The sequence below is a fragment of the Grammomys surdaster genome, unplaced genomic scaffold (genome assembly GCF_004785775.1).
Source record: "Grammomys surdaster isolate TR1022 unplaced genomic scaffold, NIH_TR_1.0 126131, whole genome shotgun sequence".
NCBI classification, from domain to species: domain Eukaryota; kingdom Metazoa; phylum Chordata; class Mammalia; order Rodentia; family Muridae; genus Grammomys; species Grammomys surdaster.
Window position 1 is genome coordinate 1536141 of NW_021620939.1, and position 13186 is coordinate 1549326.

The following is a 13186-nucleotide window of genomic DNA, read 5'->3' on the forward strand; positions in this document are numbered from 1 at the left end:
GGATCCTAGTGAGAAATCCTTAGGTCATTGAGACATGGCTTTGAAACTGACAGTTGGATCCCAGTTGCATTGGTTCTACTGGAATATGGACTAGAACCTCTAAGAACATAAGTTAAAATGAACCTTTTTGTCTTATAAGCTGATTGTCTCAGGTGTTTTGTTATAAGAATGGAAAGCTCCCTAACTCATGCCTCCTCTTGGTCTCTCTATAGCATATACAGTTGAGAAGAATTTTCTTTTTTTTTTTTTTTTTTTTTTGGTTTTTCGAGACAGGGTTTCTCTGTGTAGCCCTGGCTGTCCTGGAACTCACTCTGTAGACCAGGCTGGCCTCGAACTCAGAAATCCGCCTGCCTCTGCCTCCCAAGTGCTGGGATTAAAGGTGTGCGCCACCACCACCCGGCTGAGAAGAATTTTCTTTACTTGTCTGTTTACTATCCTTTTCTTCTACTGGGACTCAGAGTGGACAGGACCATGTGTGTCTTGTTGCTTGCTCGCTACCTAGAAGAGGACCTACTACTCAATGCTCTGTAAGTTATGTCTTCTTTTGTTTAAATGAAAGGCTGTACCTAGACAGATCTATTGTAAAAGACACTCATGAGCTAAGAGTAGGAAGCCAGTGTCTGGATCTCTCCTGTGATTGACAGCTGAGCTCTAACAGAACTGGGGCTTATCTACAGTCACACAGAAGAAAAGAGGAAAAGTAGACTGTGTACTATGGATCTTGCCCTATCGGAGTACCTGAAGTGCCCCCAGACACCCGGGCCAAGGGAGTATTCTTTAGAGAACTTGGCTATCAGCAGTAACTCTGGTCCCAATTCCAGATCCTTCTAAATCAACACCCAGAAACTGAAATGAAGAAAGGATGAGGAGATGAGGGGTCAACAGGGTGATGCCAAGAGGAAGAGAGGCACAGACACTAACCTGAGAGCTCCACTCGAGCCATGATAGCCCTCGTCGTTATTGGCAGCACACATGTGGGCTGGGTTGTCACCACCAGCACACAGAGCACAGAGATGAGAGTCAGGATCAGAGCCTGGGGCACAGCTGCGACTGAAGAATTCATCTGCGAGGAAGGACATGCCAGAGTCAGCTCTTCCTGTGATCACAGGAAAGCCCTGGGGGTTTGTCCCTAAGACTGCCTGTAAGACAAGCACACAGCTTGTTATTCGGCAACATTATTAAGGGGCTGGAAAGATGGCTCAGCCAGCAAAATGCATACCATGCGAGTGAGAGGACCTGAGTTAGCTCCTCAGAACCTATGGAAAAGCTGGGTGCAGTGGTGTAAATCTGTAACTCCCGTGCTGAGGAAGGTAGAGATAGGTGAGCTCACCGACCTGCCAGCGTAGTCCAAGTGGTGAGCTCTAGGTTCAGTGAGAGACTCAGTCTCAAAAACTAAGATGGAAACCTTTAATCCCAGAACTTAGGAGGCAGAGACAGTTGGATCTCAGAATGGTCAGGGCTACACAGAGGAGCCCTTACTCAAACAGTAAGGTAATGTGGAGATCAACTGAAGAACACCAGCCTCTATCTCTAGCCTCCATGCATGTGTGCATACATGCACCTGCACATACACATATCCATGCCCACACAAACATAGACATACTCTAAATATACAAACCTCATAAAAAAAAGGAACAAGAACATTACGGAGTAAAAGAAAAGATTCCAGACAACGTAAAGGGACTTACCAGAGAGAAGCCAGTCTGAGAGCTCACAGAAGTCTACCCCTGTCCTCATACAGGACCAGAGGATTGAAGAGTAGGTAGAGTATAGTTCTCATGGAGTGGAAAGGGGGCGGGCTGGCTTTTTTGACCTACATCTATGTTTTCTGATCTCTGCTGTCTTGGTTTTCCCTTTACAAAGCTTGTCACTGTGACTTCAAGTTAGGAAAGACATGGCAGCCAAGCCTAGCACTGGGTTCCAGGGAACTACACTGACCATGGGCCCTTCCTTCTTACAACCTACTCCCTGAGGGTACCATCCAGAACTCAAGAAACCACACCCATGGATCTGCATGGCCCCCATTGCTCTGGGAAGAAGGAAAATGATTTCATGAAGCTGAAGATAAACCCTCCATAGACCCGAGAGTCAAGAGATGAGGAGTGAGTAGGTGATCCCCAAGGGAATGGGGAAAAGAGAAGCTTACAGACAGGGGACTGGCACCTGAGAAGGCTTGTGGGGGAGCGGGGTCCAGACATAGCATAAAAAGCTTAGTGGGGGCCATTTGAATAGGCCATCAAGAGAAGGGAGTAGGGTAGGGGCAAGGTCCAGCCCCCAGGGGGTATTACAGTGTAACTATTGTTTATCTCTAGAGGAAGGGGAATCTCTGAAGTGATTTAGACCATGCGGGGCCCAGAGGACTGGCACACACAGTCAGGTCCACAGTTTGCAGAAGTCTGCCTGACTGAGAGGTGGATAGATCTAGGGTTGATGTGCAGCTCAGGTAACAGGCCACTGCAGTGGGCTAGGAGAAGGAGGCTGAGGTAAGAAGGGATGGGAGGGAGGAGGAGGAACTGACACTGCTGGGCAAGTGGGACACCAGAGTGCTCCGCCATGCTAGGCCGTCCTGGAACATTGGCAACTTGGGATGAGAGAACGCAGTTTAGGATAAATGGGATGAGTTTAATATGTCGTTGAGATCTTTTTTTTTTTTTTTGGTCTTTCGAGACAGGGTTTCTCTGTGTAGCCCTGGCTGTCCTGGAACTCACTCTGTAGACCAGGCTAGCCTCGAACTCTCAAACTCAGAAATCCGCCTGCCTCTGCCTCCCAAGTGCTGGGATTAAAGGCGTGCGCCACCACCCCCGGCATGCCGTTGAGATCTTAAGTAGCTATGGAAATAGTTCATTAGATAAATGTTTGAGCAGCATGTGGTGGTGCATGCCTGTAATCCCTGCACTTGGGAGGCAGGGGGATCAGACGTTCAAGATCAGTCTCAGCTGCATGGTGAGTATGAGGACAAGCCCAACTTCTTGAGGCTGTATATGTGTGTGTGTCGGGGGACAGGGGGTGTCAAGGAGCAACCTGGGCTTGGGAGTTATTATCCTTTAATAATAGCAATAGCAGTCGACGTTTATCCAGTGCACACCAAGAACCCGGTTTTGTATGAGCAGACATTATGATTGAGCTGCATTTGGATGTGAGTGCTTAGGGCTGAGGCTTAGATCGGGAAAAGAACTGCTTTATCAAACACCACTGTTTCTTAACCAGGTTGGAAAGGATGGGCTCTTTTAGGAGGAGGAGAAAAACCACATCCAGACTTCTTCAGAAAGGTCAGGGAATGGTGTTTCAAGGCGAACTGAGGGGATGGTGCCGGGAGAGCAGACACTGAGCAGCTGGAGGGTACTATGGGGGTCTCCATGAGAGTGATGCCCACGGGATGATGCAGGAAGACAGACAGCAGGATGTACAGATGTGAGAGAAAGGTGTGTGGCTCCCACAGAGGTTTAAAGATCTGGTAGGAAAGGAGAAAGTGTATAGATACGGAGCCGCAGGAGAATGTAGGAGTTAAGATTCTTAAAGATAGAAGACACCAGGTATATTGACGTGTTGAAAGGAATTGTTGGATAGGCTAGGAAGAGACAAATAGCTGAGTGTCTTAAGCTTTGTAGTGAGTGGTACCCAAGTGCAGGGAGAGGGATCTGGGCACGCAGGAGGCCGAGGAGAGAGGTAGCAGTCAGGAGGTCCATAAACTCAGCAGGAGGATGCTGATGGTTTCAGTTGTCTTCTGATGGTGCCCACTGACTGGGTCATCTGCTGGCCAGAGCTTTTCCAGAGCAATGACTGCTCTCTTGTCTTGGGCTCTTCTCCAGCCAGGTTCCACTGATGTGTCAAGGGAGGGGCAAGGAATCTGAGGTGCCCTTGAGAGTGCAGCCGAAATGGCTGGAGTGGGAGTCACGGGAGCAGGATAAATGTGAAAGGGGAGGCAGCACTCCACCCTTCCTGGTGAAAGGGCTTCAAGTGTGAAAGCTGTCAGTTCAGCGTATATGTGAAAATAACACGCGTGTGCATCTTTACACACTACTAAGTCTCCATTTATTCGCTGGACTACTTATAAGACGTATCAGGGCCCTTTCCCTGAGATCTGCCTTCAGGGCTATGCACTGGCATCAAAAGCAGGTGGTGAAAGGAAGAGAAAGGGGAGGAGCTACCAGGGAAGGAGTGAAGCTCACCTTCTGTCTGTCAAGCCCATGACCCAAATACCCACCTAGGACATTTGCCGTCCACTGAACTGAGTTTCCCCCCAACTCAGGAACAAGCCCAAGGAAGGCACCACCTCACCTTCATAACACACTTACCAAATTTGCAGGACCCAGTTCGGTTGTATATTAAACCCATGGGGACATTCCAGCCTGCAGAAGTGCCCACGGCCGTGTGGCAGGACTTCTTGCCTTGCAGAGAATTCCAAGTGATGCCAACATCTGATTTCTTAACCACAGCCACAACATAATAACCTTGCAGTGGAGACAGCAAGATACAAGCTCTTTACTGTTTGGAGAAAGAGAGTGGACAAAAGCGGGATCTGACACACCCCTCCCTGCCCCCCCACCCCCGGAACATTTAACATTCTCCTCTGTATGGAGGAGAATGGGAACTTGGTTTCTCATCCTTTGTCTGATGTGTGGAAACTGCATAGCCGTTTGCCTGCAAGTGCGACCTTAGCGTGGTTCAGGATCTGTGAGAATGGGAGTGTGGGAGTGAGTGGTCCAAGAGGGCCCCTGCCTCTCCAGCAGACCCTCTCTTCTTATCTCACTGCCTTTACTTCTAAGGTAATCCCGTGGCTCTCTGCTGGGGGTGAGCATTCCTGCCTTCTTCCTGATTCACAGGACTATCATTAGTGCTTTAGCTTTTCCTACCTGAGGAATACACTACTGAGTCGTGCTCATTAGTAAGTCAGAGCTGAAGAACGGAATTGGTAAGGTTAGATGCAATTCTAAATCTTCAGAATTAGGAAATGCTGTCACTCACCCCCACTTCCATCACACACACACCCTGCCCTCCGTATTCAAATGTGGGAAAGCTGGGGCTCACTGTGGCAGGTGAAGACTTGTCTCACTAGCTATTTCTTAGATTGACCTCAGGTGTCTCTATATGTGCCTATACTTCTCTTTAGTACAATGATGGCTAAAACTCATCCTGTGTGAGAAGCTGATGTGTTCCAATCATCCCGCTATCAGTGGGGAGAGTAGATGAATCTGTAGGTCCCCAGCTGTGGTGCTAGTGGCAGAGGTAATGCTAGAGTCTCTTGTGGTAAAGCAATTTTCACTGACTGGGCTTTGTCATAAAAGTAGCTATACTACCTACTATTTATTACTGCTGCTGCAAATCATCATCATCTCAAAAATTATTATTATTATAAAATACTAATATTGTCTTCAGGTCTAAGATTTTTATACTTATTTCATTAAATACTATCATTGATCTTTGACTTCATGTGAGAGAGATCGACAGAGATAAGAGAGGCAGAGACAGACAAGAAAGAGGGAAACGGAGATGGGAGAGGCAGAGGCAGAGAAATATATAGGAGAGAAAGACAGAATCGATAGTGGAGGCAGACAGAAAGATAAGAGACAGACTTGGTGTGATAGTTTATGTTGGCTTGATATGACTTAGAACCACCTTGGAGATAAACCTCTGGGCATGTCAGGGAGGGTTCCGGCCTCCTGCTCTTGCCGCCATGCTTTCACCACTATGAGGGATTGTCTCCCCTACAACTGTAAGCTCAAACAAACCCTTCCTCCCTTAGGATGCTTTTCCAATAGCAACAAGGAAAATAGCTGATACACTTGGTTAAATACAGAGTCCTCTCCACCCATACTCAGACTGAAGCTTCTTGATGGCAGCCATCACGTGTCTGAGCTGTCTTCTCAACATCCTTGCTGACCTACATTTGCATGGGACCCCGGCTTCTGGAAATTTCAACTTCTTTTGAAGGAGGCATGTTGTTTCTGACCATAAATGATCAGACTGGAATACATGGCTGATGAAAGCCAGCCCTCAGTTTTGAGTATGAGGACACAATTCAGAGAAGACTTCTTAGCTATGAATATAGAAAGTGGAGAGCTTCAGGGTCCTATCACAGGGAGATTAGGGTGGGCTGCGGTAGTCAAGCAGGGACATGACACTAACTTTGTGAAGCATGGCCTGGGGGCCTCTGGGATCTGGTGCTCAATAGGGGCAAAGCCTACCTGAGACTGCATGTGCTATGCTGGACCAGGCCCCCAGTTCCCCAGATCTCTGCCAAGCCTAAGCAAGTATCTGGTGTTCACCTTGGGGCTCTAGGTCATTAAATCCAACAAAACAGACTTCTGGCCTCTACCAGAGAGTATATGACTGGATAAGACTAGAGAGAAGTCAAGAAATTTCATGTCCAATGGATTACCAGATGATGCTGATGGCCCAGGACCATACCCCGGACACATTCCACCTGATTTCAAGACTGGACCTTTCAGGGGAAATGCAAATGTCTTCAGCCAAGGAGAGATGCCGGGCAGGAGAATTTATCTCCTGAGGGTGTTTGCTCTAAAGACCAGGTTGATTCCCCTGTTATTAAGTTCCAGCTAACCATGATGTGGTTCTCATTTTCTTCCTCTTCCTCAGCAGCCCCTGGGAATCTCCTTCTCTCACAAGGCCTAGCCTGCTCCTAGAAGAGCCCAGATGGCTCCTGCCCCTGTCCTGACCTTCATGCAATGATGGGCACATGACAGAAACACTGTGCTGTGTCAGAAGGACTTGGAGGCCCAGTTGTCTCAACTCTTCTTAATCTCAAGTACAGCCACCCCTGGCTGTGTGCACCTGGGAAGACACCCAGTCCCTGAGCCTCAGTTTCCCCAACTACATCCTAATGGAACAATAATGCTCATTCTACCAGGCTGCTGAGGAGAACAAACAGGAATGACAGTGTTAAATAGTAGTCCTTTCAACGGTCCAGGGGCCTGCAGACATCAACTATTATGGTTGTTTTCTGGCAGTTGTGTATTTCAACAATGAACCCAGGTTTCTCTTTTCAACTCTAATAAGTTTGGTTTTATTTATTATTATTATTTTAACATATGTATATGTGTGTGCCTACATGACTGTATGTGTTCCATGTTCATGAAGAGAATGGCAGAAGCCAGAAGAAGGCATCAAAGGGAAAACTGGAGTTACAGGTATTTGTGAGCCGCCTGATGTGGGTACTGGGCATCAAGCCTGGGTCATCTGTGATACCAGTAATCATACTTCACTGCTAAGCCATTTCTCCAGCCCCAGTTTTGGTCATTGTAAGGCCTCCTTTGCCTTCTTCCTAAGGATGGTCCTGCCTTTGAACCCCGATATTCAAAAAGCTGACTCACTCACCTTCCAAAGGTGCATTCACACACTTAGAACCCAGCCTCCTGCTGCCGTGGGTAGACACTAAAGAAAAATAGAAACATTGAAGGTACACATTAAACTCTCACACAAGTTATTCTACCTAAGCTGTGAGCTTCTCGATCTCAGCTGAGATCGAATGGAATGAGAAATGTTGGCTTAGCAACTCATCACTGGTTATCATTGGCCAAAGGTTCTGCAGCTCATTTAACTTCCTCCCCTGACATTTGCTATTAGAACATTAGGTTCCATTCCAGAGTCTCAACACTCAAACAGATACAAAATACAATAAGATGCCCATAGAAGGGGAGCAGAAGAGAGACCACTGCACATCTTGGCAGAAATCCTTGTGAAGTAGCTGTCTGTATCTGACATCTTCCCTGAGGCAGCAGCAAGTCTAACCCAGGGGCTATTTGGTGAGCACTATCCACCACATGTCCTCCAGTATCATTCTAGCCAAAATAAGAGGTATGGCATTGAACTCTCTTTGCCTGTAACTGTCCCAGCACGAGCCAAAGATACTGAAGAGACAGATACTTGTTGCCTTCACTTTGACTGTCAGACTATTTGAACAGTAGTCCCCAAGGACTTGAAATGTCTTCAGGAATCTCATGCTGAAGATCACCACCAGCCTGAGGAAGACCTTGAGGGAGAGATTTCATACAATTCTGTCACCCTGTCAAACCACACTTGTCAACCCACCTTGGAGGTGAGACTAAAGCTAAATAACATGAGGATGCATGATGGGGGGACCACATCATAACCAGGACTGATCATCTGTACATGTCTCTTGCCTTCTATTTAAACCTGAACCTTCATATTAGAATCCTGAAGATGGACTGAGGGGTCACACCTCTAATGTGTCCTCTTCCTTGTATGGCTATGCTAGATAAGATATCTCTCTTTAGGCCGGGTGGTGGTGGCGCACGCCTTTAATCCCAGCACTTGGGAGGCAGAGGCAGGCGGATTTCTGAGTTTGAGGCCAGCCTGGTCTACAGAGCGAGTTCCAGGACAGCCAGGGCTACACAGAGAAACCCTGTCTCGAAAAAAAAAAAAAAAGATATCTCTCTTTCTTTTCCTCCTTCCCTCCCCCCTCCATCTCTCTCTCTCTCCCTCTCTCTCTCTCTCTCTCTCTCTCTCTCTCTCTCTCTCTCTCTCTTTCTCTCTAATTGGTATATCAAGGAAGTGGCTGAGCTTAGCTTGTCAAGGCTGCTGGGGCCCATGAGCTAGCAGGAAGTCTAACTGAAGGGCTAGTTGGCAAGCACTGTGGTGGTTTTACTCACTGCATGCCCTCCAGTTTCATTCTAGACAAAATAAGAGGTATGATTTTGAGCTCTTTTTGCTTGTAACTGTCCTGGCATCGGCAAAGATACTGAAGTGACAGACACTTGTTCCTCTCACTTTGGCTGTTTGATCCTAAAACCTTTGGAAACATGCCTAACACCCACGTCTGCAGCTTAGCTGGTTCTGACTGTGGAGTAGAAGATTCTACTTCAAAAAGCCCTAAGCTGCAAAAATAGTCATGGCCCAGAGAGAAACACAGAGAAGCCCCACGCTCCACTCACGGTAGTTCTCTCCCAGCACCGGCACCAGACCGCAGTGGCCTGCAATGTAGGCAAATCCTCCATCCAGGCTCATGGCGTCCGCTTCTCCTTTCTGAAGTTAAGAAAAATCAGCTGTAAACTGTGTGGATCCAACCCCACTGCCCCTCAGAATCTTCATCTCATGAACACTCTGTCATGTGTCCTTATTTAACCAGAGAGCATCACAGGTGGAAATACGGAATTTAGAAAACAAGACCTGCCTTTGGCCTGTCCGCTAGAAACATGCCCAATTCAAGCCATGCTCTCTGGACATCCCTGTGTCCTTCTCGGAGACCCTTCTGGACATGCCCAGAGCACACTTTCTTTATGACCATTTTCACTAAATTCAGAATCCACATGGCCAGACTCAGGTACTATATTTAATTTGTTTCATGGAAAATGTTTTCTTTCAACCCATGGAATCAAATCCATCTCCTAAATCCCATCAGCACCAGACTCATAACTATGATGCAAGAAATGTTTCCAATAAACAATTAAGTAACAAAATAATAAATAAAGCCATTAATAAATTCATTCATAATTAACTTGATATTTTAATCAAGATTCTAAATAGAGCATTCTAAATGTGTTCTTGTAGTCATAAATATGATCCCTCAGATAAAAAAAAAATAGTTATATAAAATGTAGCCCAGATGAGGGTGTGGGATTTCCTACCATGATGGCAGCAATGCAGTCCTCAGGGGTCTCCTCTGTGACACACGCCAAAGCACCACCGCTCACAGCACTCCATTGGTTGCATTTGGCCCTCTCCTGTTGGCCCACTGCACACCACTTCACCCTCTGGGAGTCTTCCAAACCTAGGATGCATAGAGATGATCCAAGGACCCAAAGAAAGCCCCAGATGGCTGCAGTCATGATGTCCAGCAGGGCATCACTGATGGCAAAGACTAGGTATGACTCAGTCCTTGCTACAGCTCCCTGCTGCCTGTTTGTCTACAAGTGGAAACCAAGGTGTTCATAAAGAATAGTATTGGTGGAGTTCTTCCCTGCCTCCTGATATCACCTCCCCAGGGAAGCTTCTTAGCTCTCGCTTCCAAAGCTGGCCCTTCTGGAACTTTCCAGAACTTCCGTCTAGAGAGCAGCCCATGGCAGTCATGTGCTCAGCTCTGATGGTCTCACGATGACCTCTTGCAATGTTAGCTCACAGCTAACGCTGGAACTGCTCTTTTGTAGAGAGATGCTCAGAGACTATTGTTTGACTAAATGGGGGTGAAAACAGAGAAGAATCGAAGCGGGGTGCTGCACTCAAAGCTCTACAGTGCCTGTTTTAACTCTGCCCCTGACAGTGATCACGGATGTGTCTCCAAGTCAACTTAGGATGGAACGTCCTCTCTGTTGAGCAGACCGACCACTGAGTGAGTAGATTCAGTTAACATAAGAACCTGGAACCACTGTTGCTTTAAATTGTCTATAATAGAAAGGTTCTCAGGCTGGAGAGATGGCTCGGCAGTTAAGAGCACTGACTGCTCTTCCAGAGATCTTAAGTTCAATTCCCAGCCACCACATGGTGGCTCACAACCATCCATAATTGGGATCTGATGCCCTCTGGTGTGTCTGAAGACAGTGACAGTATACTCACATACATGAAATAAATAAGTAAATCTTTTATAAATTTTAGATATTAAAAAAAAAAGTTCTCAAATCCCTTATGTAGGGATCAGAATATCTCAGTAATCAAACCCCTGTGTAACATCTGTAAGGCTCTGAGATCAAGCCCCAGCACCACCACTTCCACCAATATAATGCTCTTTTCCTGAATAACATAGCCTTTTCTCCTGGCTTAGCCGCACATCTTCTCAATTAGCAATAATCGCGCCTCGGATAAACCTCATTGGCTACGATACTGCCACTGCGCAAAGCTTCCGCCACACATCTTCTCATTACCTCAGTTTATTGAGTGGCTCTTGTGGGCTCTGCTGGCCACTAAGGTGAGGTAAAACTTGCAACCACCAGCAAAATCTCACACCCGGTGGCTGAAGCTTGGCAGGGCCCTTCTGAGTCTGACATACCTCTCTTTAGGTTCTGAATGGCAGAAAGAAACTCATATCCCAGGTACAGATTGATGTCCATCTTTGGAGGGACCCTTAGAAGTCCATGAGCGGCATCAGTAAACAGCAGGTCCTTTCCGTGAGGAGAGCCAAAGAGCTGAAAGGTTGATGACTTGTCTTTTCCAAAATGTTCCTGTGCAGAGGCAGGAAAAGGAATGGAGGAGCATTGTTGACACGGAGGTGAAAGTAAAGACAAAATGAACCCAAACTAGGTAAGGAAGGGGGATGGGGAGCCATGCGGCCTTCCCGTTTGTAGTGAGAAGTTTGGTTTCTTTAAAAACTCAGTTATATTATGTAAACATGTTGTTGTTTTAATCCCAGGTGTGGGAAATGGGGATGCTTCAGATTATCCATAGCAACTGACTATGTGCCTCATGCGGGCTCTGGCAGGGGTGTAATTGTGCCAGCTGCAGACGGTTTAATTCTGAGAACTCTGGAGAAGGTGTAAATGTCAGAGCCCAAAGAGAGGCCAGGAGGGACTCAGAAGAAGAAAAGGAGGAGAAAGAGGAGGAGGAGGAGGACAATGACGACTATGACAACAACAAGGAGGATGAGGATGGGTGGAGGGGGAGGGGGAGGGGAAGGGGGGAGCGGAAGCGGAAAGAAGGCAGCTGCTGCTTTCCCAGGCTGCTCCTGGTTGCTGTTGTTGCTGTTGTTAGTCAAGTGCTCATAAACAAAGAGCAAAGAGACCAGAAGAAGTTGAAGATTTCCTTACTATGAAAACTGGACTTCCCCCAAGGAACCCAACACTCCAATCAGCAGAAAGTAGTCTAAAAAGAGGCCTATGCCTCCTCTCCTCTCTTTCTTTCTTTCTCTCCTCCCTGGTGTTGGGCTGTTGGAAGGAATGAGGGTTGGAAGTGAGGTAGATGTAAAAGAACCCAAATAAAATAGATAAAACAAATACAACTACAAGTTGTGCCAGATGTGAGGCTTAAAACAAAATAATAATAATAACAATAACACCAACAATCGTGCAGTTTCTTTCTAAGATCTCAGTTGCCAACAGTTAACAGCATTCTGAAAATACTAAACAGAAAGTTCCAGAAAGAAGCAATAAATTTTAAATAACTTTAATTGTAGTATATGGTTGCACTTTGTTATTATTGATTAATCCCTTATTGTACTTAATTTATACACTAGTCTTTATCATACATTTGAATGTACAGATTGCTGACTTACAAGGGTTTGACTTTGTTTTTCTGTTTTGTTTTGTTTTCGTTTGTTTGTTTAAAGCACGGCGATAGGTTTACGAGAACACAGCTCACTGAATCTAGGGGTGCCTATCTACCTATTATTTATCTATCCATCTAACTGGCTAGCTGTCCATCTATATGTTTATGTATCTGTAGGGCTTGGGACTTTGTACAATTACAGACATCCACTGAAGCTATTTAAGTAACCCCTTACACACAGATAAAGGCAGATAGCCATGCACAAAGACAGTTCCACGGCTTCTAATAAGTTTCTTCAAGAACAGTTTTACTCAAATCTCATCTAGTCTGTGACATGTAGACTCAGGGAAAGTGCAATGAGTTGACCCCCCAACCTGTAGAAAGGGGGTCTGAGTTGGTCATGTGCCAGGCAACTGCTCATCTCTAGTAGGGCTCTTGCTGTGTGTTTGTATGGGCAGAGTGATGGCTTCCTCCTTCCTGACTGACTGCCCTGGTGATGCTAGTCTATACCCTGAAGTTGCCACCAGGGATGGAGGGTAGGTGTCCTGAACCTTCTCTTTACCTCAGGCTTGTTGCTAAAGACCAGTTATTAAACAGTTTCTTTTCCTTTTAGATTTCCAAAGTACCCCAAATGCCCTTTTCCCCATTGCCTGGCCCACAGTTGTTCCTGATTTCAGTTTATAGTGCTACCTGCCTAAGTGCTCTTTCAAAGGACTGTGTTTGCTAGGTATGGCAACACATGTCTGTAATTCCCACACTTGGAAATCTAGGAAAAGAGGATAAAGAGTTCAAGTCCACCTTTGGCTACATAGCAAGTTCAAGGCCAGCCTAGGTTACATGAGACCTGTCTCCACAAAACCCAAAGCACAACAATAGCAAAAAGATCAAATGAATGTATTTTGTTCTTCTAATGGCTCTGCATAAAATGCCACCTGCTAATTTTTCTAATAATCATTCACCCCTCTTTTACACACACACACACACACACACACACACACACACACACACACACACA

General features: G+C 46.3%; 1 protein-coding gene and 1 pseudogene across 1 annotated transcript in view; both read right to left on the reverse strand.

Moving 5' to 3' along the window:
- Window positions 1–13186, reverse strand: part of LOC114611927 (inhibitor of carbonic anhydrase) — a 38456-nt gene that overhangs the window by 7100 nt on the left and 18170 nt on the right. Inside the window, exons 8-13 of the mRNA XM_028756757.1 lie at window positions 10961–11132; window positions 9606–9748; window positions 8913–9003; window positions 7336–7392; window positions 4296–4451; window positions 922–1063 (exon numbers count right to left, since the gene is read on the reverse strand). Coding sequence (XP_028612590.1) covers window positions 922–1063; window positions 4296–4451; window positions 7336–7392; window positions 8913–9003; window positions 9606–9748; window positions 10961–11132 — 761 coding nt within the window. The remainder of the gene's footprint in view (window positions 1–921; window positions 1064–4295; window positions 4452–7335; window positions 7393–8912; window positions 9004–9605; window positions 9749–10960; window positions 11133–13186) is intronic.
- LOC114612021 lies at window positions 10553–10812 on the reverse strand (annotated as a pseudogene).